The following is a 24,159-nucleotide window of genomic DNA, read 5'->3' as shown; positions in this document are numbered from 1 at the left end:
GGGGGATCCGTGCCACCCCATTTTATAGCTTTCTTGTGACGGCTCAGCATTCGACGTCATGATATCCGTCCCAGCCGTTTTTATAGCTTTCTTGCACTGGTGCACCAATCCAATGCCGTGGGATCTCCCCTCCCTAGTTTTCTTGCACTGGCGCACCACTCCATTCCATTTTTCTCGGATCGCTTTTCTTCTTGCTGGTTTCCTGGTTTCTCACTATTTTTCATGTAATAATCATGATGGCGCCATACGGCTGTAAAAGGGGCGGGTGGGTCTCATGGCATTGGATTGGTGCACCGGAAGTTCTTCGCATGCTGTGGAATGAGCTCAGTGCAAGCCAAGAAAGACGCGTCGCTTCATCGCACGTTTTAACACGCTTCAACTTTGCTGAAGCTGTGCTTATTGCTGTTCGTTTGTTGACCTTATCACCACTCCCTTTGGCCAATATCCTCGGCAATGTTGTCGGAGAGCTTCGCAACACCGTTGGCAAGTGTAAGGAGATGTGTGTCTGTTCGAGAACTCCATATATGTACAACAGAAGATATGGACTAAGGTTGTGAAAGGAGATTCGTAGATCCAAGAACACATCCATTTGTATCACGCATATCATGCTGTGTAATAACGGGCTTAGTCGGCTTAGTTTCGTGTGTGCCCGCTAGAAAGCTATAAGATGGGGTATAGGGTGCGACGGGTCCCACTGCTTCGAATTGATGCGCTATAATGCAGTACTATCACACAGTAACTTTGTCTGCATGTCGCAAAAGGTAAATGAGACATTGCAACCGTTTCATAACCTTGGCCACTCCTCGTGTTGTGTTTCACCTCTATGATTCCTGCGCATGTCTATTTCCTTGCACGTTTGCCTCAGGTTGGTAACATGCCTTCTTCAGAAAGTGGAAACACGCATTCAAACGGCTGTTTTAAAAGCATCGCCCCACGAATCTGAGGTGGTGCAGATTTCAGGTGGAGTATTCGTATACAGGATGGGAGACTACGGAGAAGGGGTGATTCCGTCCATTTCTTCCTAATTGCCGTAAAAAACGGCCCAGAAGATACGGCTTCATTCGTTTCAGCGCACCATTATGTACAAGAGGTTCGATTGGAGCGCTCCAGTCTTGTGCGGCGCCGCATCTTTCGGGCCGTTTTTTACGGCAATTAGCAAGAAATGGACGGAATCACCTCCCTCTCCGTTGTCTCCCATCCCGTATACGAATACTCCACCTGAAATCTGCACCACCTCAGATTCATTGGGTGATGCCTTTAATAGTAGCGAACAGTTTATATGGTCTGACGTGGAACGTTCCTTCTATCAGCACGGTGATGTCGTTCATGTCATTTTATGTTATCATTTTGTGTTAACTGTTGGGGGGAAAACAGGACGAAAATACATACCCTGAGTAATCCCTTAAACATGTGTCTATGTGCGCGAAAAACTTCTCGGATCATTTTTCTTCTTGCGGGTTCCTCTTTATTACTCCTGCGAGGCAGGTTTCGCAACTTATTCGACGATGAGGGCCGAAGATGGACGATGTGATGAGCGGAACATAGGGGAAACGCAGCGCAATGCTGTTCTGACGCTATTAATTGCTGCGCACTGCAATTAGCGATTGCCGTTGCCAGTCATTTTCCCTAAGGATATGTTGCCGCGGAGGCTGCGGTACCTAACGATACACACCCAGAAAAAGTACGATAGTAATAGAATCTTTGCAAAATGAAGCCTTACCGGTCCCTTAGGAGGGAAGCAAGCGATAAAACTAAAAAACAACGTTCTTCAGATTGTGTAGTCATGCTCATGCATTCTGATACGAAAAAATAAATAAATAATGATAAACGGCAAGAAGAGGTCCGCAGAGTTTCCCGAATTGTGTAGAGTGATATCAGTTCATGTCTTCGGAATTAAGTAAGACGCGATGCCGTCGACTGTATGTACTCAAAGACGGAACGCTTCTGCGAACAGTCCAGCAATCCCGCCAGAGAATAATATCCAACTACCGAATAGGCATGTCCGTTTTTCCTTATTAATTTCATTATTCATTATTAAATTGTTCATTCCCGTTTCAGTTTCCACTTGAAGATCTATTCTGTGCGCGTGAGTTAGGGTGGCTCACGATGAATGGAATTTTATCCTAGGAAGACAAACAGTACTTCAGTAAATAAGGTTTATTAATATACAGATGAGCACACAGAAAATTGCCGGCTTTCTCCGGCTAATACAAAAGAGTAACTTCCCGCCTACTTGCCATATGGTCCGACAAGGAGAGGACAATATGATAACATAAACATTACAAATCATTATGATTATGTTCCAAGATCGGAATATATTCATTAAAACATTTTTTTTTCTAAAAATAGACGAACACTTGTCAGTGCAGTGGTATATTTCTTAGAGAGGAAGCGCAGACCATAATGGGAGGAGTTCTCTACAAAAAAAAAAAAACTAATATAATTGGAGTAATCAACAAAGCTAATTCTAGAACATAAGTTTCAGAAAATGACAACAAAATTAAAGGAATCAAAGAAAACTCAAATATGTGTTCCCTATCAATTAATGAAGATCCGTAAATCCTTCCTTTGCACGAAGACAATATTCCAAGACGTTCATATAGTAGAATTAAAACTGCATGAAGTACGGTGTAGTTTGTAAACGGTTACGCTCGAAGCAGCGCGATGGAACGCAGTGGTTATGATCGAGTGAGGGTCTTTGCTACCACCGCTTATTTCTGCAGTTCGCGATGGTCCCACCTCGATTGCAACCGTTATCTCGACCGCGCCGCCTCGAGCGCAACCGCTTATGCGACTGCACCTTGCTTCATGTCGTTTTGACCCGACTATAGGTTAGATGAGGATATTCTCTTCGATTTCTCTATTCGTTGGGTAGAAGCGATTATCTTTATCGAGCAGCTTGAGAAATTTATATGAGATAAGTTTACGAATACGTAAAACTAAAGGTTTGAAGATCTCCTAAGGGCTACTCTCTAGTCTCTCAATATGATCTCCACACTCCTCACTGACTTCATTTTTCTATTCCTCCTGACATTGCTGCTTGTACCCGTTCCGTGTAAGGGTAGAAACTTCTCAAATTTCAACCACTTTATTCTTATATTATTCTTATACTATGTAGACATTTAAATTATCATCTGGAGAGACCTTAAGAAATGTAAAATGAAAATGAAATGCTACTGAAATTTAATTGGTGCATATTACGTGCATTGGACTGCATTCGCGGCTCCGAGTTAAGTAAAATGTCCCATCTTCGCATAATATATATTTCAAGTCAAACGTGGAGAATCAATGAGACATTGAGGCAATCGTAGACTGACTAAAAGAACGTTATAGTGGATCCCAAGAGATGCAAAACTTATTCGAAGAATACTGCCAACGAGATCGACTGTGTTTGCAGCACGAACAACGGAGAGCTCAGAACGGCATTTCTCATGAACTTCGTCAATATGACTAACGAAGCTGACGGACGTTTCTGATGACGATTGGAATTGAAAGAAACGATTGGGAATTGTCCTTGGGCCCTCATGATCAGTGAAGATGGCCACCTAAGTAAGTTTCACACCAACTTGTGCTCACTTTGCCATGGAGAAATTAAATTACGTGGTGGACATCATTCGTCATATTCAATATCATTACTAGTTCAGCGATAAGTACTCAACAATTGGAGAAGAATGATGATGAAACGAAAGAGTGGAGGCAAGCTCATTTCCTTAGGTTTAGTCCGAATCTCTGCACTTTAGGGGAAACTCAGCATATTGATTTATAAGCACTTCTTGATCAGTTTTATTAGGGTTTGGAGGTTTGTATTCATATCAGAGCATATACTTTTATATTGTTTGTGCTCACCTTCAAGCTTTAGTTCCTTAGGCAATATAGAGGCAGTGTATGATGTTTGATTGACAGCGGAGATGTGTTTGCTTGGAGAGGCCACTTGTCTCCACTTGATATGATAACACACACCAAAGAAGATGGTACTCTGTGCCTCCCGTCTGATTCTGTCTCTTATCGGGCTACCTGTTTTCTCTTTCGGTGAGGCCTTTCCAACATCCTCCACACAGCTAAGCGCTCCTTCAGATTCAGATGAAGTTTCTTGGTCTAATGGATCCAACACCAGTTTGGTTCAGCCGCTTGATGCACGCAGTCGAGGATTGACCACAAAAAGGTCACTATTCAGCGCTGAGGACGACTATGATGGGGATGATGAGGCGGTATTCTTATTGTTTTTCGTAACCCCTCTTCTCCCAAACCTTCTTAACATTGCGGATTTCCAGATTATGGGACCTATATTTACTCAATTCCTCCCTGACTCTGAAACTCAAATGATTGTCGATATGGATTTCTTTAAGCACTTTTTCAACTATGCTGAAGTTTACAGGTTAGGAGTTGTTTTCCTTACTACACGTCAACTTACTTTGTTATCGTTTACAGAATAACGATTTCAAGACATAGTCTCAGAGCCAGATAATCGCAGACAACAGTTCATAAGGGCGAATGACTCTTGGATGATTTTGAAGCAGCCAGTCTGCAATTTTGCATTCTGGTCATAACTAGTGATTAGTGATTACATTTTGTCCAATTAGTATGTTAAGTAAGAAGCTCCACAGTCAGACTAATCTACAAATAAAAGAAGTTCCCGATTGAGATCGACAATGATCAGAAATTCAACTTATTTCTATTAACTTTTTAGGGACGGTATCGAAAGAGGTAACGTGGATTTGATGCGATACGCAGTAGAGTTTGTGGACAGGCTAAAGAAATTCGATGTGTCATCAGGTAATATCTGACAGGAACTGAACTTTCCACAGCGGTTGCAAGACCTTTTAAGACCAAAAAATGGAGAAAAGCACCGTCGATACGACCTCATCATGCGCTAATTTGTGTGACAAGCGACGACAGGGCTACGCTTGCACTCACTGAAGTTCTGAGTTCTCAGGGGGTCTCTGCAGAAAGCGAGATGATACCACCGAAGGTCGCAGAGTGCACTGCTCCTCTAACAAAAGTGAGGACCACGGCATAGATCTTATTTGCACTGGTGTGATTCCCGGTTTTTCGAACATTTGGTTTCAATTACTTTCGGTAATTTTTAAATGCTTACGGCATGCGACTTCTTTGTCTAGTCATTGCTGCAATTGCATTGAAATTGACAGCTATTTCTTCTATGTTTTTATTCATTTTCATTGCTTCACTGGCACTTTCTTCATTGTCTCGCTCTTTAAGTTAATGGGTACTTACATATTCCTAAACAAGACCTCTTCGGCTCTCTTTTCTGACAAGAAACCTTTGTCTGCCACTGCGTTGAATATTAATGTAACATTGTTAACAGTCCCATGAAAACTGAGTGAAATGTACTCGGGGAGGGGGGTTGACTCTGATGCGACGGAATCGAACTGCTCTCGTACCGTGTTTTATGTCATCGCGGCGGGTACTTCGACTGTGCCAGTACTGTATGTAATGGCGTGTACTCACCTGCACTTAGAGCGCAAAAAAGGCCATGGAGCGCGAGTGAATAGCTGAGTCAGTCGGGCCCTAGAACTTAAAGACATCATCCCACGAATCTGACGTGGTATGGATTTCCGAAGACCAAAGACTATACGGGGACGTAGACTGCAAAAACGGGTGCGTTCTTGCTCATCTCCCTGCATCACTGTAACCAGACGGCTTCGGAATGTGATTCCTTACGACGTCCTCTATTGAAACGCACCCCGCCCCCGCCGTCGCTCCTTCCACAGCAATCCACCATCAGCGAGCCATTCGCCGAATTCGTCCTTCGAATTCAGTGCAAGCCCCAGCCAAGTATAGTTCCTCACTATCAGAGTGGAGTCACGAAGAGTCAGCAATTTAGAGGGTGCCATTATGCCAATGAAATGGTTCAACGACAAGAACGGTTAACGTGCTCTATGGACGTCTCTGCGCCTGTTGTGCTGTGTGAACTTTTTCGCGCTCTGAGTGCAGTACACGCTATTAGAATACGGGAACAGTCGAAGTACCCGCCACGATGACACAAAATACAGCAGGAGAGCAGTTCGAGTTCGTAGATGACTGCGAGCACTCAACAGTTATTGGTTGATTGCAGGCCTGAGATCGGCAGTAGGTGATGGTCCTTGGTGCAGGCGTCTACCGTAGGGCATAGGTGGGACAGTACGTGGTTGTGATTGGCTCCAGCAAAATACCAGCGTATTTCAGCACATTAAAACCACCAGTAAGAAAATAGCAGCTTCAAAGAAACATACGATGATTTATAACTTCGAACTAGTGAATGTTGTAGAAATGTTTTGAAAGAGAAAGAGGCTTGAAAGTCGTGTGATCACTGATCGATCGCTGAATGAAACCTTCAAAAAAAGTTCAAGTGAGGAAATAAATATACGAAAAAATATAATAAATAAAATATAATAATAATAAATACGAAATAAATAAAAGAGGTTGATAAGATAGAGAATCACAAAAGAAGCAAATGGCATTTCAGTTAGGTTCAGGAAAATCTCCGTGAAACTCCCAACCTATTCTCGAAGGGGAAGAAGTACTTGTAAATACTTTATGCATTTGAATGCTTTGGGCACAAATATGAGGCTGACATAATCAGAACGGAGAGAACAGGCGTTCGCAAGATGTCACCAGCAATATCCGACTTGTCATCGTTTAAGTTGAGAACAAGAAGCTCGTTCACAAACGAATCAACTCTGTTTTCTTAAGCACAAGGACATCTGGATTGATCCTTATGGAGAAAAATGAGGACGACTATTTTCGACTATATAATAAATATTAGTCGAAAAATGTAAGGTGATGGTACCTTATGATACCACACAGACTTCGCAGAAGTGGCGATGGTTCGCAGACTTCACTGCCTTGTACTGTCGCCTCGCGCTGAAGAGAACATGATTCTTCATGCCATTATCATAGTCTAGCTGCATGGTATGGTGGTTCGATGTGCGAGAAATGCAAGTAACGTTGCTGCTTCGTAACATGGAACATGGCACGCCGCGCCACTCCTGAAGAAAACATTGAAGACGGCTACTTCAAACGACCACTGCTGGCCAAAAGTAAAGATATCAGCGAACAGCATTTATCGAGCTGACGTCAAACATTGGGTTTACGAATAATTTTTGGCCTTTTTTTTTCAAATTTGAAAATGCACATTGAAGTGAAAGGTATAGGCAAAATGTTATAATATTTTGACAGGGAAGTCTAAAATTTTCTCGATGGTAGAATTTCAATTTTTTTAACTGCAATGCAGAATCGCTGACGTTTTGTGGAAGCCTATTCGCCTATACAACTAGCGTAGGTTAGCCAATGTAGCAAGTCAGTGTTTTTCTCCTCCCAGACAAATCAATTGACAATTTATTGACTCCGAAAGGACGAAAGGCTCGGTTGGCACCGCCGCGGTTTCGAACCATCGATCGTGCCGGACGTTTTATCGAATACGCTACACCCTATCTATCTCCTAGCTATCTCTAGTTTTATTGACTTTTTTCTCGGATCATTGAAAAGAAGTGCTAAGAGAGTTACATAGAGCGTTTCAACACCATTTGTAGAAATATAAATCTCGTGAATCGCTTCTAGGTTAGAGCATTTTCTTCTTTAGAGCATAACGCATGCTTCCAATAGTGCACATGAAAGCTCCCTAACTAACTAACTAACTAACTTCACTCCTTAAAAGTGATGAACAGGTCACATGGACAACAGTCAGATCTTAAGATAAGAAAGAAGTGACATGGAGTTGACTACCGTGGAATAGTTCACTTTCGAGTTTTAGTACTGCCAATATTCTAGGCATTTCTGAGAAAGAGACATCAGACAGAAATCCTAAGGAATAACTCTAAAACTGAGAAATTTTCTCAACACTGCTGCGTTATGTTTTCCAAACCAGGAAGAATACGTTTGAAATAGTCTGTAAATGGGAAGAAGGGAAAAAGCTAAGCGTGCTATAGTTGTGCTTGGAAGGAAAGTGACAGATGAAACACTTACAGATAGAGAGATATGAATAGTCACTTACAAAAGTTGTCGAAACGTTTTTGAAAAGTCTGTTTTTGTGTAGCGTTTTTTAGGTATTGTAAAAAAGTATTTTAGAAAATACTTGGAATTTCTTAACAAAATATGTAGATGTCATGAATGACTGAATTGTCTTTTCGTCCTTACACACTTTATAAACTTTGTTCCACATTGTTTGCTTGCTAACATATCTTTCGTCGCAGTTCTGGCTCATTGCATCTTTTTTTCTCGGAAGCATCGCAGAATCCACGAATGAGTTCATAACGATAATGATCTGCTCGGTTAAAGGCAGCATACCACGAGTCTGAGGTGGTGCGAATTTCAGGTGGAGTATTTGTACACGGGATAGTAGATTATGGAGAGGGGAGTGATTCCGTCCACTTCTTCCTAATTGCCGTAAAAAACGACCCGGAAGATGCGCGTGCACAGGGCTGGCGCGCTCCAATCGAACTCCTTGTGGGAAATAATGCGCGGAAACGCTCGAAGCCGTATCTTCCGGCCGTTTCCTACGGAAATTAGAAAGAAATGGATGGAATCACCCTTCTCTCAATAATCTACGATCCTGTATACGAATACTCCAAAGGAAATCCGTACCACCCCAGATTCGTTGAGTGATGCCTTTAAGCTCTGCCTCCGGACACGCCTATTAAGCTATAAACTACACGCCCGTCCACGGGCGTTCTCTTTTTTGGTATGATTCGTTGCCGACGCTCAAACGTTGTAGTACGGTATCAAAAGTTTCCACAATTGTTGATTTCTGCGTAAAAATCAAACAGAATAGGTAGACCACTGGTCGCTCCAGACAGTTTCATTGGCACTGCGACCCCTAGCCATGTTGACCAGGATGCGTCCCGAGTTATCGACTATGTAATCGTTCGTATAAAGACTATATAAATATCACAGATGTGTGTGTAGGTATGAAACAGACAGAAATGAATAGAAACCTAATCCAAAAAAATCGATGAGAGTGGATTGTAAGGAACACTGGACTGCAACAGTGGAGCAATCAGTATGCAGGAAGTACATGGGAATGCAGTCCGTCTAGTGATGAATGATCAGAACATAAGTCCTTGTGATTGTTCCGGATTGTTCTATCTCTTCATCACTGTTATCTATCCATTTGAAAATAACTAGTATGGCAACGCAAGTGCCAGCTGTGAACTCGTTTGCTTTAAAGGCATCATCCCACGAATCTGAGGTGGTACGGATTTCAGGTGGAGCATTCGTATACGGCATAGTAGATTATGGAGAGGAGAGTGAATCCGTCCATTTCCTCGTAATTACCATAAAAAACGGTCCGGAAGATGCGGGGCGTGCACACGGCTGGCGCGCTCCAATCGAACTCGTGGAAGGTAGCGCGCAGGAATGCTGGAAGCTGTATATTTCGGGTCGTTTTTTTGCGGCTATTAGGAAGAAATGGACGGAATCACCCTTCCCTCCATAATCTAAGGTCCCGTATAAGAATGCTCCGCCTGAAATCCGTAGTATCTCAGATTCGTGGGGTGATGCCTTTAAATGAATGACCGAAAAATGTTGTAGCAGGAACCACGGTTCTCTATTGTGTTTCTGTGGGAACCTTGAATCTGTACCAATACTCTATTCTTAACTGCTAAAGTAGGAATACTTTTTTTTTGTGAAATTCACTCGGACTAGAATTAAAGATCCGAGATTCCGAAATCAAGGTTTTGTGATATTCCTGACAGATTTCTCGTTCCCAGAAAATTTTGGATGATAAAAGAAACTAAATTTTTCCATTCTGTTTAGCTTGTATCGCTGACGCTCTCCATTATGTCTGGACAGCGGTTGAGTACGCTACTCACGTGGAACGACACAGGAACTGCACTGATTGCAAGTGCACTCCTTTTTTCCAACAGAAGAAGAATGAACGATCATGGGTATTCAATGGTGAGAACTTCTACATCTGTGAGCTTGTTCATTCGAGTTCAGATGGTTTTAGATTTTCTGTGGAGTTTAACACTGATCCCAGCAACCATAGTATGTGTAATGTCAGGGCTTGCTTTGTAAACTTGTTGCATTGTTATGCTTTTTTGTTATGCCGAGGTTTAGGTGAAACTTTACCATTGGCCTGATGTTTCGACAACCTCACCTTTATCAGATTCCTGGAAATTGCTCGAGGTCTTTGGTGATATGCTATGCATATCTTATCAGCCCGTAATCAGCATCGAAAATTACACCATATACTGCGGCGATGCTGATGAGAACAAAGTAGGGGGCTGCGCGATAGCTGTGAGGAACGATTACAAGAATCTGGTGGAGGAATTTGGCTCAACGTCGTCTAGATGCGCCTTTTTACGACTGCGGGATCGCGGAGGACGTAAACTCTGGATCGTAAGTGCTCACGCACCTACGGAAACCGCTGAGGGCGACAGTAAGGACGCCTTCTATGATGAAAATCAATGCCTTGATGTCTAAAATACCAAGCCGGCAGGTGGTCATTGTCGGAATCGACGCAAATGCGAAGATGGGACTCGAACAGCAATCCTATGTGCTAGGAAAATGGTACTATGCAGCGGAGCGCACGTCGGACAACGGTGACCGTCTGGTCGACTTGTGCGAACAGACGGGTCTCATCATCGCTTCCACGTTTAAGAGGAATCATCGACGCCATCAGCTCACGTGGCAGAGGTCAACCCTTTTAACGCCTGAAGAGCAGCGCAAGCGGAAGATGAGGACTCTTGAACTTCAGCTCGACTACGTTCTGACGAGGAACATTCCTCAGTCAGATATCCGAAAATCTAGAGCTGTTTGGGACGTCGCGTTCGACTCTGACCACCGTCCAGTTCTTCTCAGCTTCAGGATACGGTTCCACAAGAGAAATCGAGGAGTTCCTCTTCAACCGAAAATCGACATGGCAGGTCTGAAAGACGATGAATGCAGAAGAAAATTCCGCCAACGTGTGTCTATTCATGTTGGAGTACGGACCAGGAAGAACCTTAGCGATGCGGATTCCTTCACAAAGTGCATCCAGGACGCTGCAAGGGAAACGCTCCCGGTTCTATTGCCGCGGAAGAAGTTTGCCTTTGCATCTGCGGAAACAAAATCCACATACAATTCTGTATGTGTCGCGCGCAGCACTGGTGACTTCAACCAGTAAAAACGTCTTAGAAGGAAGCTGCGTCGTCAACTGCAACAAGACCGCGATAACGAGTGGACGTCAAGAGTTTGAGAAGGCGTGGGAGGACAGGAACTCGCGGAAAGCCTACGCTCTACTAAAACAGTATAGCGGCAAAATGAAAAGATGTTCCCATGTCCTCAGCACTGCTAATGGGGGTAGCTGTCGGTGAAGCAACCCTTCCAGTTTGGAAGGAACACTTCAAGACCTTGCTGAACCGGCTAGCACCGTCAGCTCCTGAACTCGAACACGTTCATAGACCGACATATGCGGTTAACGAGGAGCCACCAACCGAGTCGGAGGTCCTGGTCTGTATTCAGAAAATGAAGAATGGAAAATTTGGTGGAGACGACGGGATCGAGGAATCTCTTTGCTGTGTGTTATGTACAAGGTATTGGAGCGCATTATCCTGGACTGACTCATTAAACATTGCGAAGAAACAACGCGCGACGAGCAAGCTGGCTTTCGTCCTGGCCGATCTACGATTGACCAGGTGTTCATCGTCAGGAGAGAGATCGAAATCTGGCAGCGGTATTCGAAGCCAATGCAACTAGCGTTTCTGGACTTTGAAGCCGCGTTCGACTCTCCTCACCGAGGCCGTCTTCTCAACGCGCTTCGCGCCGATGGAGTACCAGGAAAGTTCGTTCGCTTGCTTGATGATATGAATCAAAGAATAACTGGTGCAGTACGAAGACCAGCCGGATGTATAACACCATTTGAAGTGGTAACTGGAGTAAGACAAGGGGCGGTGGCAGGACCCTTCCTGTTCAACTTCGCCATCGACGACATTATGCGAAGAACAGTCGACCAGTGTCCTGCCGACATTGTCTTAGCACCATCAGGGTGCCCCTTGACTGACCTCGAGTACGCCGACGATGTTGTTATATTCGCGGAAAGCAGTACGAAACTTCAGCATGTTGTCAACCTTGTATCGAAGCTGGCTGCAGCAAGTCAAGCTGCGAGTCTACCTATCCGCAATTCGCCCCATCATGATGTACGGATCGGAGACTTGGGCAGCACCATCAACGGTTATGGAGAGGCTTGACTGCACCGAACGAAAGCTGCTTAGACGGCTACTTGGCTACTTTTGGCCTAGGGTATACCACAATGAAGGTCTTTACGAAGAAATTGATGTGGTTTACCGGCGGATGACAGTGGAAGATATCAACATCTTGCACCGCCTTCGAAAGCGGCTAAAGTAAATCGTCTTCGCTTCTTAGGTCACATATTAAGGAGACCGGCAGATCGCCTTGTCCAACGAGTTCTGAAGAGTTCGTCGGGTTCGAGCTGGAAGAAGCCACCTCGCCGAAAACGGAAGTTCTGGACTGAGGTGGTAAAAGAGGACCTGAGGACACTCGGCGTGGATAGGCAGTTCAGGCGAGACGTAAGGTTTCGCAGAACATGGAATAGCGACGAATGGATTGATTTTGTGCAAGCTCTCGCAGAAGATCGAGACGGTTGGGCAGAGCTGTGTTCAAGGACGGCACACCTCCGGGAAGATGCGGGTAATCGCGTCAGGCGATGACATCAGCCCGCCGATTAAGTCAGTAAGTAAGTCAATCTCATCAAACTATGGTCAAAGAAGAATCACCAGTTATAAGCATTGCTAATTCAAACGATTACAGGAGATCGAAATTTATGTAACTCCCAGTTTCGAAGTACGAATGAAACAGTGAGAGCCGTGAAAGTAGAATTCTCCTGTGTATCACCTTCACCTCCGATTCTTTAGCTGCTGCGATACATCGGATTCTTCTGCGAGCACAGTTGCAGTATGACGTTGTATTGGTGAACATCCCAAACGATAGCTTCAAACTGTAGTTAGTTCGTGATAGACTCTACGATAGGCAGTGTATGTTGGAATGTTACGTTGTTTGTTCGTACGGTAAGACTGGAGATTGCAAAAAGAAAGGAGTCATCTGCCGTATAAAATGTTTAGTGTGCAATTCCGTTCATATTGGAGAGACTGGAAGGATGCTGAGCCCGTGTGTCAAAAACATTTGATTAAAGGTTTGGTTAAAGGCATGGAAGTACTATGGCACCATTGGGAATGAGAAATATGATGGAAACGAGTTTGAATTAAAGTGTACGTTATTGGTCCACGAAAACGAAATATCTGCTAGAAGAGGGTTGAAAGCATTGTGGATTTCTGTAAGGAATAAATCCATGAATAATAAAAATGAGTGCTTGGCAATTACAAATGACTTCATGCCGTTCGTAACGCTCTGCGATCTGTAAGATTGACCCACATGCAGTTCCTTAACACTACCCAGAAATAAATACTTAAGGATACTGCACACTGCGTAGTTCTCACGCCTTATATGGGAAATGGTTCCTAAGGCCCGGTGGTCGGTGAGACTGGTCAGTTTTCTTTTAAAGTTCTTGCGTAGAGTACTTAGAACAATATCGAAGCCTGACAAGGAAGGAGGTGAAGTTTGGTGGGATGTGTATAGCATCAAGGAACACGAATCATTTTCAGGTCGATGATGAGAGACGAAGTTGTCGAAACATCGGACTAACAAAAAAAGTTTCATCAGAACCTCGCTGGCGTAACAAGAAAAGCATAAATATAGTTCCTAATGTCGGGCTTATAAGAAGAGAGGACTTGGAGAGAGTTGCATATTGTCACTTGAACATATTCTTTTTTCACCTGACGGCAAACTCTCCATGTAGGGTAGACAAGAAAATCATTTTGAGAACTAACTTTCTTCTAGGAGGTCGCTTTTATGCCAGCGCAAGGATGTCCGCAAGTTTAGACTCCGCCTGCTTGATTGGAGTCGTATAAGGCTTACTTTTTGCAATGTTTTCATTTCGGTCTCGTTTATACTCGTAGTGCTACAGCAGGGCGTTTTTCTCTTTCTCGTTCATTGGTTGTAAATTTAGTAGTAGGAACCTTAGGAGCACATAAACAATGTAACAGACTATTGCTGAGGGATAAATGCACCCAACAGCAAGAGCCTTACGTATAAAAGTTCCCTCAAAGATGTGTTCATGAAAATCAATTCCTGTACAAAATTGTACTTCTAAGCCCCTATTGTAAGCTTCATATATAACTTTCCTACCGCCTTCGGGTAAGGAAGTATAGTGGTCGGCTAGAAAAATGCTTTTCAGTGCTAGACGCTATGGGCAAGGTGCCTTCGGGCATAACTTCTGGCAATAATCTCTGGGTAGGATCATGGAACACGTGTCGGAAAATACAAGTTGTGAAGAACACTCAGGGGTATGCGGAATCAAGAATCGTTTATTTTTGATGTTCTCCGTAAAGTGATTACAGAAAACTTTGGAGTGGACAATACTGCTTGGCACATTTGGAAGCGTACGAAAAAAATAATCCACTGAAAGCTCTCGATAAAAAGGGTCCTCTGGATGCGTACTGCCTGTAAGCATTTGACGCGAAAATTCGTCGATATTGAATCATAACAGGAAAAATAGCAATGTTATATTATTTTTCTTGTGTAATTGTACGCTAACACTAACAGGTTTCAAAAAATGATGTTGGTATTACAGAAGATCCATTCAGCCACTAGATTACACTAAGTCTCTTTCCTTTCCTTTTCTCTTTTTTTTTCCATTCATTTTTCATCTTTTTTTTCAAAATCCGTAACATCAGTTCCTTTAAATACGTGAGCGTTTTTCCTAATTCAGAATTAATGACAGATTTTCCTATCGGTGTGGGTGTGGCGCAGGCAGGAAGAGGTTTTGCCCTTTCTGCTCACTGAATCGAATCCGCCCTAGTGCCAACCGTTCAGCCCTCCGCGTCGATTAAGTGGTACCAATTTTATCTGAAAGGATAAAAACACTGACTTTACACATCGGCTAGCCCCCACAAGTCATTGTATGGAGTAGTTCTACGTGCGTAAACCTCAAACGATCCTGAAGTGAAGTGAACGTGGTGGTGCATTTCAAGCGGATTGATTAACGCCAAACACGTTATCCTTTATCCTTTAAGTTTCTCATCAAACACAACTCCTAATAAAAGCATCCGGTTCGTCGTGTGGTGTAAAATCTACTGATGTATTTAGTTCGGATCTCCTTCTTTAGAGGGATTAGCCGCGAGGCTACGTCTGCCCCGAGATACGGCTGCATTCGAAGGATGGGCTCACTGCTTTTGCTATGCTAGAATTGATTTGAAAACTCTTGCATCGGTCGGTCTAGAACCCTACAAACATATGACTGGGAGGTGCAAGAAAGGCTGTTTGCAAAGACGTCCTTCCGCAAAAACCCAGGACTTGAGTCGCGCAAACCGCCTCTTGGATTTCAAAATTTAACGTACAGAACACCAATAAGAAAGGGTAGAAAGCCAGAAAGATTGAGTATGTCATCACCGGACTGGCCTAGATGAGGCGACGCCCCCACTAAATGTCCTGTATGACACTGGACAAGAATTGTTTATAGAAACATGCGAAAGTAGAGGAGTTGCTGGAGCCGCAGACCTCGTCAACACGAGCATGGCATTGAATATCGACTCTTCCAGACGACTGACGAGGCGAGTCGCATGTTTACGGATGAGAAGATGTGGATCAACACAGCTTCGACCATCTTTTGTGGCATAAGCGAAGTCGAATTTGATGCAACGCCAGCTTTGAATATCTTCGCCGCTTACGCTGCAACATCAAGCTACGAAGAAGTGGTCGAATCTTTCTATACAGACCTTGAGAAGTTCCGCAGAGAAGATCATACCTATTACAAGGTTTATTTTACCAATTTCAACGGCGAAAAAGTTGGCCTCAGAAAAACGCCAAAAGAACTTCACATCGAGACTCACGGCCTGAATAGAATGAGTAGGAAGAGGCTTTCCGAGTTTATCATGACCACTAAAACCACCCATAGGATCTCACGATTGCCGAAACCTCCCTCCCTACGCTGGATGCAGAGGTCACCCGATGGAAGGTATCATAGTGAAATTGACCACATCATCGTCAGTGGAAGATTTTGTGTGACGGATATCTCTGTGGTACCAAAGTTCTACACGAGATCGGATCATCGCCTGCTTTGAAGAAGATTTTCTTTTTCTTGGTGGGGAAGAAAAGCTGGAAAGTTCACAAAGCGAAGTCCCAAGATCATCATTGACTGGTACCTCTCTGCATCGCTGGTCGTCTTTTGAGAAGATGTCACAATAGGCAGCCACAAATAGACAAATTTGATTCACTTGTAGAACATATTCGCGCCTGCGTGAGGAAAACGAAGTGTTTGAAAGCCATCAAGAGAAGCCTGTCTCTAGAAATTCTAGGGCGAACATGTCAGCGTGGAGTTGCGCGAGCTGCAGGTAACCACGAACTCGCATCCGAACTCGCGAGGCTTTGCAGAGATGCGACAAAAGAAGACCTCAAAGAGAGAAGAGCAGTAGTATTGGCTAAAGCATCAGAGGCGGGAAACAACATTCAGCGTACCTGTTGGAAATTGGCTGTTTGCAAAACAAAAATGACAGCTTTCCGGAACCCAGATAGAAGAACTAATCAGAAAGGGAATGGAGAATCTCTTCGACAGTCACGTTCACGTGTTCCCTCTGACTTCTACTCAGATCTCTTCGACAGTCACGTTCATTTGTTCCCGCACTATTTGAGGGAAGATGGACGTGTCACCCAGACACCCTCCCTTCCTTCCAAAGTCTGACATGTTATTATGTCGTGAAGAATTGCACTTTACCTGGTCCTGAAAGAATCAAGTCAGAGCATCTGAAGAACCTACAACCACTCCTGAACAACACACTGTCGAGAGCTTCCACTCGTTATCTGTCAGAGTCCAAGGTTTCCAAACAATGAAAAACCAGCAACACCGTGCTGTAGTATAAGAAGGAAGATTCCTATGACATCGGCAACTATCGCCCAATCTGCTTACTGCCCGTCGTCTACAAGTTCTTTCCAATAATAATCCTAAAAGGATTGAGAGAATAAAATGCACCAGATAGGGGACAGCAATGCGTGCAATAAGATTTCGAAAAGGGTTCAGCACGATTGACCACATACGCACCGTTTCAAAACTCATAGAAATATTGCGAGAGTACAAAATCCCGCTGTGCATCACTTTCATCGAAATGAACGAAGTCTCCGATTCAATTGAGGTGGAAGCGGACCTCTGACAACCAAGACGTCCCTACTCGACATATAAAGATACTCGACATCGACGGGATCATCATGATTTTCTGTGAAATTGGACTTGTGTATCTCCAACAATCTTTCTTCTTTTTTTTATATTATAACTAAAAGCGAAAGATTTCACAGTATTCTTTCTCAACGCGTCAGTTCTACAATTGGAGAACATTCGAGCTTCAGCTTCAAACACTCCTTATCAATACATTATAGACAAAATTTAAAAGTATCACCCGAAATATGGGTTTTCCTCCTGCTTTCTACAAACAGTTATCAAAGAATGATGTTTTGGCATGAAATGACGTGAAAGACATCATCCTACTGATAAAGATAACGTTCCACGTCAGATCACGTGAACATCCTACTATTTAAGCAGCCGTTTGCATGCGTGCTTCCACTTTCTGAGAACGGCATGCTACAAACTTGAGGCGAAGGAAGAAGGAAATAGGCACGCGGAGGAGTCATAAAGGTGAAAAGCAAAGCGCCCAGTGGCCACGGCTTTGTTCTGAGCTATGTTCGCGAAGTTATTGCGCACCAATCCGACGCCGCTGGACCCGTCGCATCTCCTTCTATAGGTATGTGGCGCCGGTGGACCCGTCGCACCCCACATTATACCTACCTGACGCCGGCGCACCAATCCGACGCCGGTGGACCCGTCGCCTCTCCTTCTATAGGTGTCTAGCACCGGCGGACCCGTCGCACCCCCTCTTATAGATATTTGGCGCCGGCGGACCCGTTTTTGTAGATATCTGACGCCGGTGGACCCGTCACACCCCTTCTATAGGAATCTGATGCCAGTGGACCCGTCGCACCCCCCTTTTTTAAATTTCGTGACTGACACACACAGACACAGACACACGTGACAGAATAAGCCCGTTATTATATACCAGTCTGAATGTCCTGCTAAAGCCGGACTTCAGACTTTTGGTGGTTTGAGCTTCGATTGCCTTCGCTGATCAATGAAAGTTAGTAGTAGTGGTGTTTTCTGTAAAACTGGATTTGTTTTTTAACAACGCTTTCCTTCTCTTCTTTATATTATAAATTAAGGCTAAAGATTACGGAGTTTTCCTTCTAAACGCGTCAATTCTACATTTGGAGAATATTCGACCATCAGCTACAAACACTCCTTCGATGCCAGAATAATGTAGATACTATATGGAAGCATTACTCGAAGTATGGGTATTCCTCCTGATTTCCCCAATAGTTATCACAGAATGATGTTTTAACATAAAATGACTTGAAAGACATCATCCTACTGATAGAGATAACGTTCCACGTCAAATCACGTAAAAATCTTGCAACTATTTAAGCAGCCGTTTGCATGCGTGTTTCCACTTTCTGAGAGCGGCATACTACGAACTTGAGGCGAAGGAAGAAGGAAATATGCACACGGAGGAGTCATATAAGGTGTAATGCAAAGCGTCCGCGGCCACGGCTTTGAAACGGCTACAACCATCTATCTTTTGCGTCATGCACACGAAGTTATTGCGCACTATTTCGACGACGGTGGACCCGTCGCACCCTTTCTACAGGTATCTGGCGCCGGTGGACCCGTCGCACCCCATATAATGGCTATCTGGCGCCGGTGGACCCGTTGCACCCCACATAATGGCTATCTGGCGCCGGTTGACCCGTCGCACCCCTTCTACAGTTATCTGGCGCCGGTGGACCCGTCGCACCCCCTTCCATAGGTATGGGCCGCCGGTGGACCTGTCGCACCCCTTTTTCTGGACATCTGGCGCCGGCGCAGCAATCTGACGCTGGTGGACCCGTCGCACCCCTTTCTATAGGTATCTGACGCCGGTGGACCCGTCGCACCCCTTTTTCTGGACATCTGGCGCCGGCGTAGCAATCTGACGCCGGTGGTCCCGTCGCACCCCTTTCTATAGGTATCTGACGCCGGTGGACCCGTCGCACCCCCTTTTTCGAATTTCGTGACACACACACACACACACACACACACACACACACACACACACACACACACACACACACACACACACACACACACACGGACTAAGCTCGTTATATATCATGATCGTGATGTATATGTATATGTACATGTATTTTTATATGTACATGTATATGTACATGTGTATGTGTATGTATGTATGTATATGTGTATGTATATGTATATGTATATGTATGTGTATACGTATGTATGCATGTGTATATGTATGTATGTATGTATGTGTATGCATATGTATATGTATATGTATATGTATATGTATATATGTATATATGTATATATGTATACATGTGTATATGTATATGTGTATATATGTATATATGTATATATGTATATGTGTATATGCATATATGTATATATGTATATGTATATGTATATATATGTATATGTATATATGTATATGTATATACGTATATGTACATGTATATGTACATGTATATGTATTGCTGTAAGGGTCCCGAGGCATCGAAATGGTGCACAATAACTTCGTGTGCATGTCGCAAAAGATGAATGGGATGTTTCATAGCCACGTCCACTGGGCTCGCTGCTTTTCACCTTTATGACTCCTCCGCCCGTCTTATTTCTCCCGCGTTTGCCACAAGTTGGTAACATGCCTTCCTCAGAAAGTGGAAACATGCATGCAAACGGTTGTTTAAATAGTAGCGAGTAGTTTACATGATCTCACGTAGAACGTTATCTTCGTCACTACAATAAAGACTTTCACGTCACTTTGTGCTAAAACATCATTCATTGATAACTCTTGGAGGGAAACAGGAGGAAAACCCAGATTTCGAGTATTACTTTCAAACTGTGTCTACATTATATTGGTATCGAAGGAGTGTTTGAAGCTGAAGTTTGAATATTCTCCAAATGTGGAACATACCCGTTTAGAAAGAAAACTACGAAATCTTTCGCTTTTGTTTATGAAGATTTTTTGATCAGTGAAGGGGAGCGAAGCAAACAACACAGAAAGTCTGAAGTTGTGTACCTCTAACAATCCTTTTTCATCTTTTTTTTTATTATAAATAAAGGTAAAAGATTTAATTGTTTTCTTTATAACCGCGTCAGTTCTATATTTGGAGAATACTCAAGCGTCAGCTTCGTCGATACCAATATAATTTTTATATTTTTTTTATAACAATTTGAAATTTGAAAGTATTACTCGAAATTTGGGTTTCCCTCCTGTTTTCCTGCAAGAGTTATCAATGAATGATGTTTCAGCACAAAACGACGTGAAAGACATCATCCTACTGATAAAGATAACGTTCCACGTCAGATCACATGAACATCTTCCTACTATTTAAGCAGCTGTTTGCATGCGTGCTTCCACTTTCTGAGAACGGCATGCTACAAACTTGAGGCGAAGGAAGAAGGAAATAGACACGCGGAGGAGTAATAAAGGTGAAAACCAACTCGCTCAGTGGCCACATACATATACGCGCTCAGTGGCCATATACATATACACACTTACATATACGTATATATATACATATACCTTGATTACCTCGATTACCTCGACTCCCGTTGATCTTCGAACTGGTCGAGCGGGGGCCAGTAATTCTCCCATTTGTCCCGATCGCGTGCCAGAGTAGCCCAGTGGTTCCTCCTTTCGCGTGGGACACGAAGAACATCATATTTTTCTTTGAAGGACTTTGTGAAGAAATCTGACCATCGGGTCGGCGGTCCTCCTGTAGTGCGCCTAACATCGCGGGGAACCCAGTCGTTCACGGCTCTGGTCTAACGGTTGTCATTAAAGCGCATCACGTGTCCGGCCCACCTTATTTTACTTTCCTTGGCAAACGCGGCGGCGTCTCTAATCTTCGATCGCTGACGTAGGAGAGAACTTCGAATCCCGTCCCTCACTTGCGTGAAACGGGATACTCCTAGCATCACTCTCTCAATTGCGCGTTCAATGACGCTCACCGCGTTTTCTTCCTGCTTGCGAAATGCCCAGGTTTCCGAAGCATAGGTCAAAGCAGGAAGTACGGTGGTGTTGAAGAGGTGGGCACGGAGCCGGGTGTTCCTGGTCTTCTTCAATACATACTCGATGCTCTTGTATGCTCCTCAAGCCGCTCGTCTCCTCCTGCCCAGCTCGGGGGTTAGGTCGTTCATCATGTTCAATTCCCGACGCTGATAAACATAGCTGGTGCATTCGGATATGTTCGTTCCATTGAGGGTGAATGGGGCATCCGAGATCCATCCGTTCCGCATGAACATCGTCTTTTGTAGATACAGCTGAAGACCGATGCATCCACATGTATCGTCGAATTCGATCAGCATTCGTTCCGCTTAGCTGATGCTAGGTGGTACGATGTCATCAGCAAAGCGCAAATGGTGTAGCTGCCGACCATCAACCTTCTCTCCCATGTCGTCCCATTCGAACTTTCGAATCGCGCTCTCGAGGGTGGCTGTGAGTATTTTGGGTGAAATTGTGTCACCCTGTCAGATCCCCCTCTTCACGTCAATGATGATATTCTTGTAGAGTGGCGAAATTTCGGTCGTGAAGTTGCTGTTCAACTCTCGAAGTACCTTTATGTACTGAGTAGAGAACCCTTGGTTGTCAAAGGCTTCCACGAGCGCTTCCGTCTCAACTCTCAAGTCGAAGGCCTTCTTCAAGTCGATGAAGGTGAGACAGAACGGCATCTTGTACTCCCGTGATACCTCGATGAGTTTCGAAACAGTGTGAATGTGGTCAATCTTGCTGAATCCTTTTCGAAACCCTGCTTGCTCGCATGGCTGTCCTTCATCCAGGACTTTTTCAATCCTATTGAGGATCACTCTTGTAAAAGAGCTTGTAGATGACGAACAGTAGGCAGATTGGACGATAGTTGCCGATGTCTTATGGGTCTCCCTTTTTATACAACAACACGGTCTTGCTGGTCTTCCACTGTCTAGGAACCTTGCATTCCGACAGATAACGTGTAAAGAGCCTCGCCAGGGTGTTGGTGAGTACTGGCGGAAGGCTCTTCAGGTGTTCTGGTCTTATTCTGTCGGGACCGGGTGCCGTACGATTTCTTACCGACACGATAGCATGTCGTATTTCGGACGGGAGAACCTCTGGAATGACATGTCCGTCTTTCCTCAGATGGTGAGGAGGCAAGTGGACATGGCCGTCGAAGAGATCAGAGTAGAAGTCGTAGATGATTTTCTCCATCCCCCTTCTCGATGCAATGGCTGTTCCCTTTGGGTTCCGGAGAGCAGTCATCCTCGTCTTGCGACTGGCGAAGTCTCGACGGGCATATCGGATGCTTTTCCCCGCCTCTGCAGCTTCAGCCAGCACTTCTACTCTTCTCTCTTTAAGGTCTTCCTTTATCGCCTCTCTGCAAAGCCTTGCGAGCTCGGACGTGAGTTTTTGGTGCCCTGTGGCACGTGCTGCTCCACGCTGGCGTCTTAAGAGTTTCAAGAGACAGGCGTCTCTTGGTGGTTTTGAAACTCTCAGCCTTCGCGCAGTCGTGAAGGTGTTCAACGAGCAGGTCGTATTCCTCGTCGATGTTGCCCATTGCGGAATCATCCCAAAAGCCGACCAGCGTAGTGCAGAGATCCCAGTTAATGATAGTTCTAGGATTTCGCTCTCTAAAATTGGCGGCTTTCTCCTCTCTTCTTGTGAAGGAAAATCTTCCTTGGAGGAGGCGGACCGATCCCGTAAAGAACTTTGACACTACAGCGATGTCCATCAGGCAGAACCTTTTATTGACGATGATGTGGTCTATTTCATTACGATACTTTCCATTGAGTAACTCTCACTTCCAGCGTAGAGAGGAGAGCTGCGAATTGGAAATGGAATTGCGAGTTCTCATGGATGGTCTTGGTCGTCATGATGAACTCGGAGACCTTCTCCCCTGTTCATTCCATTGTAGGCCGTGGGTTTCGATGTGAACCTCCTCAGGCGTTCTTGTTGGGGCAACTTTGACGTTGAAATCGCCAATTATGACCTTGTGGAAGGCATGGTCTTCTCGGTAGAGCTTCTCCAGGTCGATATAAAAGGCTTCGGCTTCTTCTTCTTCGTAGCTTGATGTTGGAGCGTAAACGACGAAGATAGTCAAAGCTGGTGTTGGACCACACTTCTCATCCGCACACGTCTGATTCGGGTCGTAAGTTGTTCGAAAGAGTCTATGTTCTTTGCCATACTCGTGTTGACGAGCACGCTAACTCCACCAACACCTCTACTGTCGCATGTTCCTAAGAACAGTTCTTCTCCAGTCTCATGTACGGCGTTGAGAGGGTGACGTCGTCTCGTCTCGGCCAGTCCGATGACGTCGTACTTGATCTTCTTGGCTTGCATCATCAAATCTTCGATGGCCGCTTTCGATGCAAGCGCACGTGCGTTATAAGTACAGATCGCCATCCTAGTCCTTTCCGTTTCGGTAGCCTACATGACTCCTGCAACCCCGTCCCACCTGGTGCTACCGTACCAGGCTTTCCTCCGGAATCAGGAGATTCTTTTCTATTACTGTGTTTTGCATAAAATTTTAAAACCCGCGGGCAGGTTGCAAGTCTCTAGTCCCATGAGTTTCTGGGAGAACTTCCGTTCTCCTGGAGTGGAAATGTGGAGCTTATTTGTTGGAGGTGACTCCAAACCGCCTCCCTTGCACATCCCAGTCACTTGATTGCAGGCTTTTGGCCGGACTGACGTCCGGGATACAAGGATGTCATGAGTCATTCCTGGCTCAGGAGAAACAGGGAGTCCATCCCCTGAATCCACGCGCCACGTAGCCTCGCGACTAACCGGCTGTGATCCCTCTAGTATACATATATAGGGTTGATGCATAATTATGGAACGTTTTTTAAAAATATTTTTATTCAACAAAAACAATAAGAATATTTGATCAAAACATGTTTAAATGATCATTCGACAGCATGGTCACCATCCATTTCAAGAACTGCTTCCCATTTGCTTGGCAGTCGGTCGATTGCGCGTGAAAGTCACGATTCTTGGAGGTAATCCACGCTTTGACATCAGCCACCAAGTCATCGAAGTCGTCATA

At 44.4% G+C, this 24,159-nt stretch overlaps 9 protein-coding genes across 12 annotated transcripts in view; 5 read left to right on the top strand and 4 right to left on the bottom strand.

Moving 5' to 3' along the window:
* Positions 1-233: 233 nt before the first annotated feature.
* Positions 234-557, top strand: RB195_018794 (uncharacterized protein; the record flags this gene model as incomplete). The annotated part of the gene is made up of 1 exon (XM_064186385.1): positions 234-557. The coding sequence occupies one exon, from the start codon at positions 234-236 to the stop codon at positions 555-557; it is 324 nt and encodes a 107-aa protein (XP_064042266.1).
* A 3,411-nt stretch (positions 558-3,968) lies between these two features.
* Positions 3,969-10,419, top strand: RB195_018793 (uncharacterized protein; the record flags this gene model as incomplete). Of its 2 annotated transcripts, XM_064186383.1 has the most annotated exons (7): positions 3,969-4,029; positions 4,081-4,208; positions 4,272-4,375; positions 4,688-4,773; positions 9,751-9,891; positions 9,944-9,981; positions 10,054-10,419. In XM_064186383.1, 7 exons carry the CDS (start codon positions 3,969-3,971, stop codon positions 10,417-10,419), a joined length of 924 nt encoding a protein of 307 aa, XP_064042265.1. The 2 variants fall into 2 exon arrangements, with proteins under 2 accessions (XP_064042265.1, XP_064042264.1); XM_064186384.1 differs by lacking the exon at positions 9,944-9,981 and having other exon boundaries at positions 10,103-10,419.
* A 49-nt stretch (positions 10,420-10,468) lies between these two features.
* RB195_018792 (uncharacterized protein) lies at positions 10,469-11,101 on the top strand (the record flags this gene model as incomplete). The annotated part of the gene is made up of 1 exon (XM_064186382.1): positions 10,469-11,101. The coding sequence occupies one exon, from the start codon at positions 10,469-10,471 to the stop codon at positions 11,099-11,101; it is 633 nt and encodes a 210-aa protein (XP_064042263.1).
* Positions 11,102-11,253: 152 nt separating this feature from the next.
* Positions 11,254-16,112, top strand: RB195_018790 (uncharacterized protein; the record flags this gene model as incomplete). 2 transcript variants are annotated; one of them, XM_064186380.1, is made up of 7 exons in its annotated part: positions 11,254-11,461; positions 11,557-12,147; positions 12,340-12,624; positions 14,228-14,336; positions 14,391-14,473; positions 15,158-15,261; positions 15,591-16,112. In XM_064186380.1, 7 exons carry the CDS (start codon positions 11,254-11,256, stop codon positions 16,110-16,112), a joined length of 1,902 nt encoding a protein of 633 aa, XP_064042261.1. The 2 variants fall into 2 exon arrangements, with proteins under 2 accessions (XP_064042261.1, XP_013298494.2); XM_013443040.2 differs by lacking the exons at positions 11,254-11,461; positions 11,557-12,147; positions 15,158-15,261 and having other exon boundaries at positions 12,619-12,670; positions 14,391-14,495; positions 15,548-16,112.
* Positions 11,664-12,164, top strand: RB195_018791 (uncharacterized protein; the record flags this gene model as incomplete). The annotated part of the gene is made up of 1 exon (XM_064186381.1): positions 11,664-12,164. One exon carries the CDS (start codon positions 11,664-11,666, stop codon positions 12,162-12,164), a length of 501 nt encoding a protein of 166 aa, XP_064042262.1.
* A 4,571-nt stretch (positions 16,113-20,683) lies between the features above and the next one.
* On the bottom strand, positions 20,684-21,817 carry RB195_018789 (uncharacterized protein; the record flags this gene model as incomplete). The annotated part of the gene is made up of 3 exons (XM_064186379.1): positions 20,684-20,911; positions 21,098-21,205; positions 21,704-21,817. 3 exons carry the CDS (start codon positions 21,815-21,817, stop codon positions 20,684-20,686), a joined length of 450 nt encoding a protein of 149 aa, XP_064042260.1.
* A 196-nt stretch (positions 21,818-22,013) lies between these two features.
* RB195_018788 (uncharacterized protein) lies at positions 22,014-22,685 on the bottom strand (the record flags this gene model as incomplete). The annotated part of the gene is made up of 1 exon (XM_064186378.1): positions 22,014-22,685. One exon carries the CDS (start codon positions 22,683-22,685, stop codon positions 22,014-22,016), a length of 672 nt encoding a protein of 223 aa, XP_064042259.1.
* Positions 22,686-22,986: 301 nt separating this feature from the next.
* Positions 22,987-23,519, bottom strand: RB195_018787 (uncharacterized protein; the record flags this gene model as incomplete). 2 transcript variants are annotated; one of them, XM_064186377.1, is made up of 2 exons in its annotated part: positions 22,987-23,253; positions 23,334-23,519. In XM_064186377.1, the coding sequence occupies 2 exons, from the start codon at positions 23,517-23,519 to the stop codon at positions 22,987-22,989; spliced, it is 453 nt and encodes a 150-aa protein (XP_064042257.1). The 2 variants fall into 2 exon arrangements, with proteins under 2 accessions (XP_064042257.1, XP_064042258.1); XM_064186376.1 differs by having other exon boundaries at positions 23,214-23,519.
* A 481-nt stretch (positions 23,520-24,000) lies between these two features.
* The window catches only part of RB195_018786 (uncharacterized protein), a gene marked incomplete at both ends in the record, with an annotated part of 492 nt that continues 333 nt past the window's right edge, over positions 24,001-24,159 (bottom strand). Inside the window, one exon of the mRNA XM_064186375.1 lies at positions 24,001-24,159. This exon is cut by the window's right edge and continues 333 nt beyond it. Coding sequence (XP_064042256.1) covers positions 24,001-24,159 — 159 coding nt within the window.

Source organism: Necator americanus, chromosome II, assembly GCF_031761385.1.
Source record: "Necator americanus strain Aroian chromosome II, whole genome shotgun sequence".
Lineage (NCBI taxonomy): Eukaryota > Metazoa > Nematoda > Chromadorea > Rhabditida > Ancylostomatidae > Necator > Necator americanus.
Note: the sequence above shows the minus strand (reverse complement) of the source record. Positions and strands in the feature narration are given on the sequence as shown.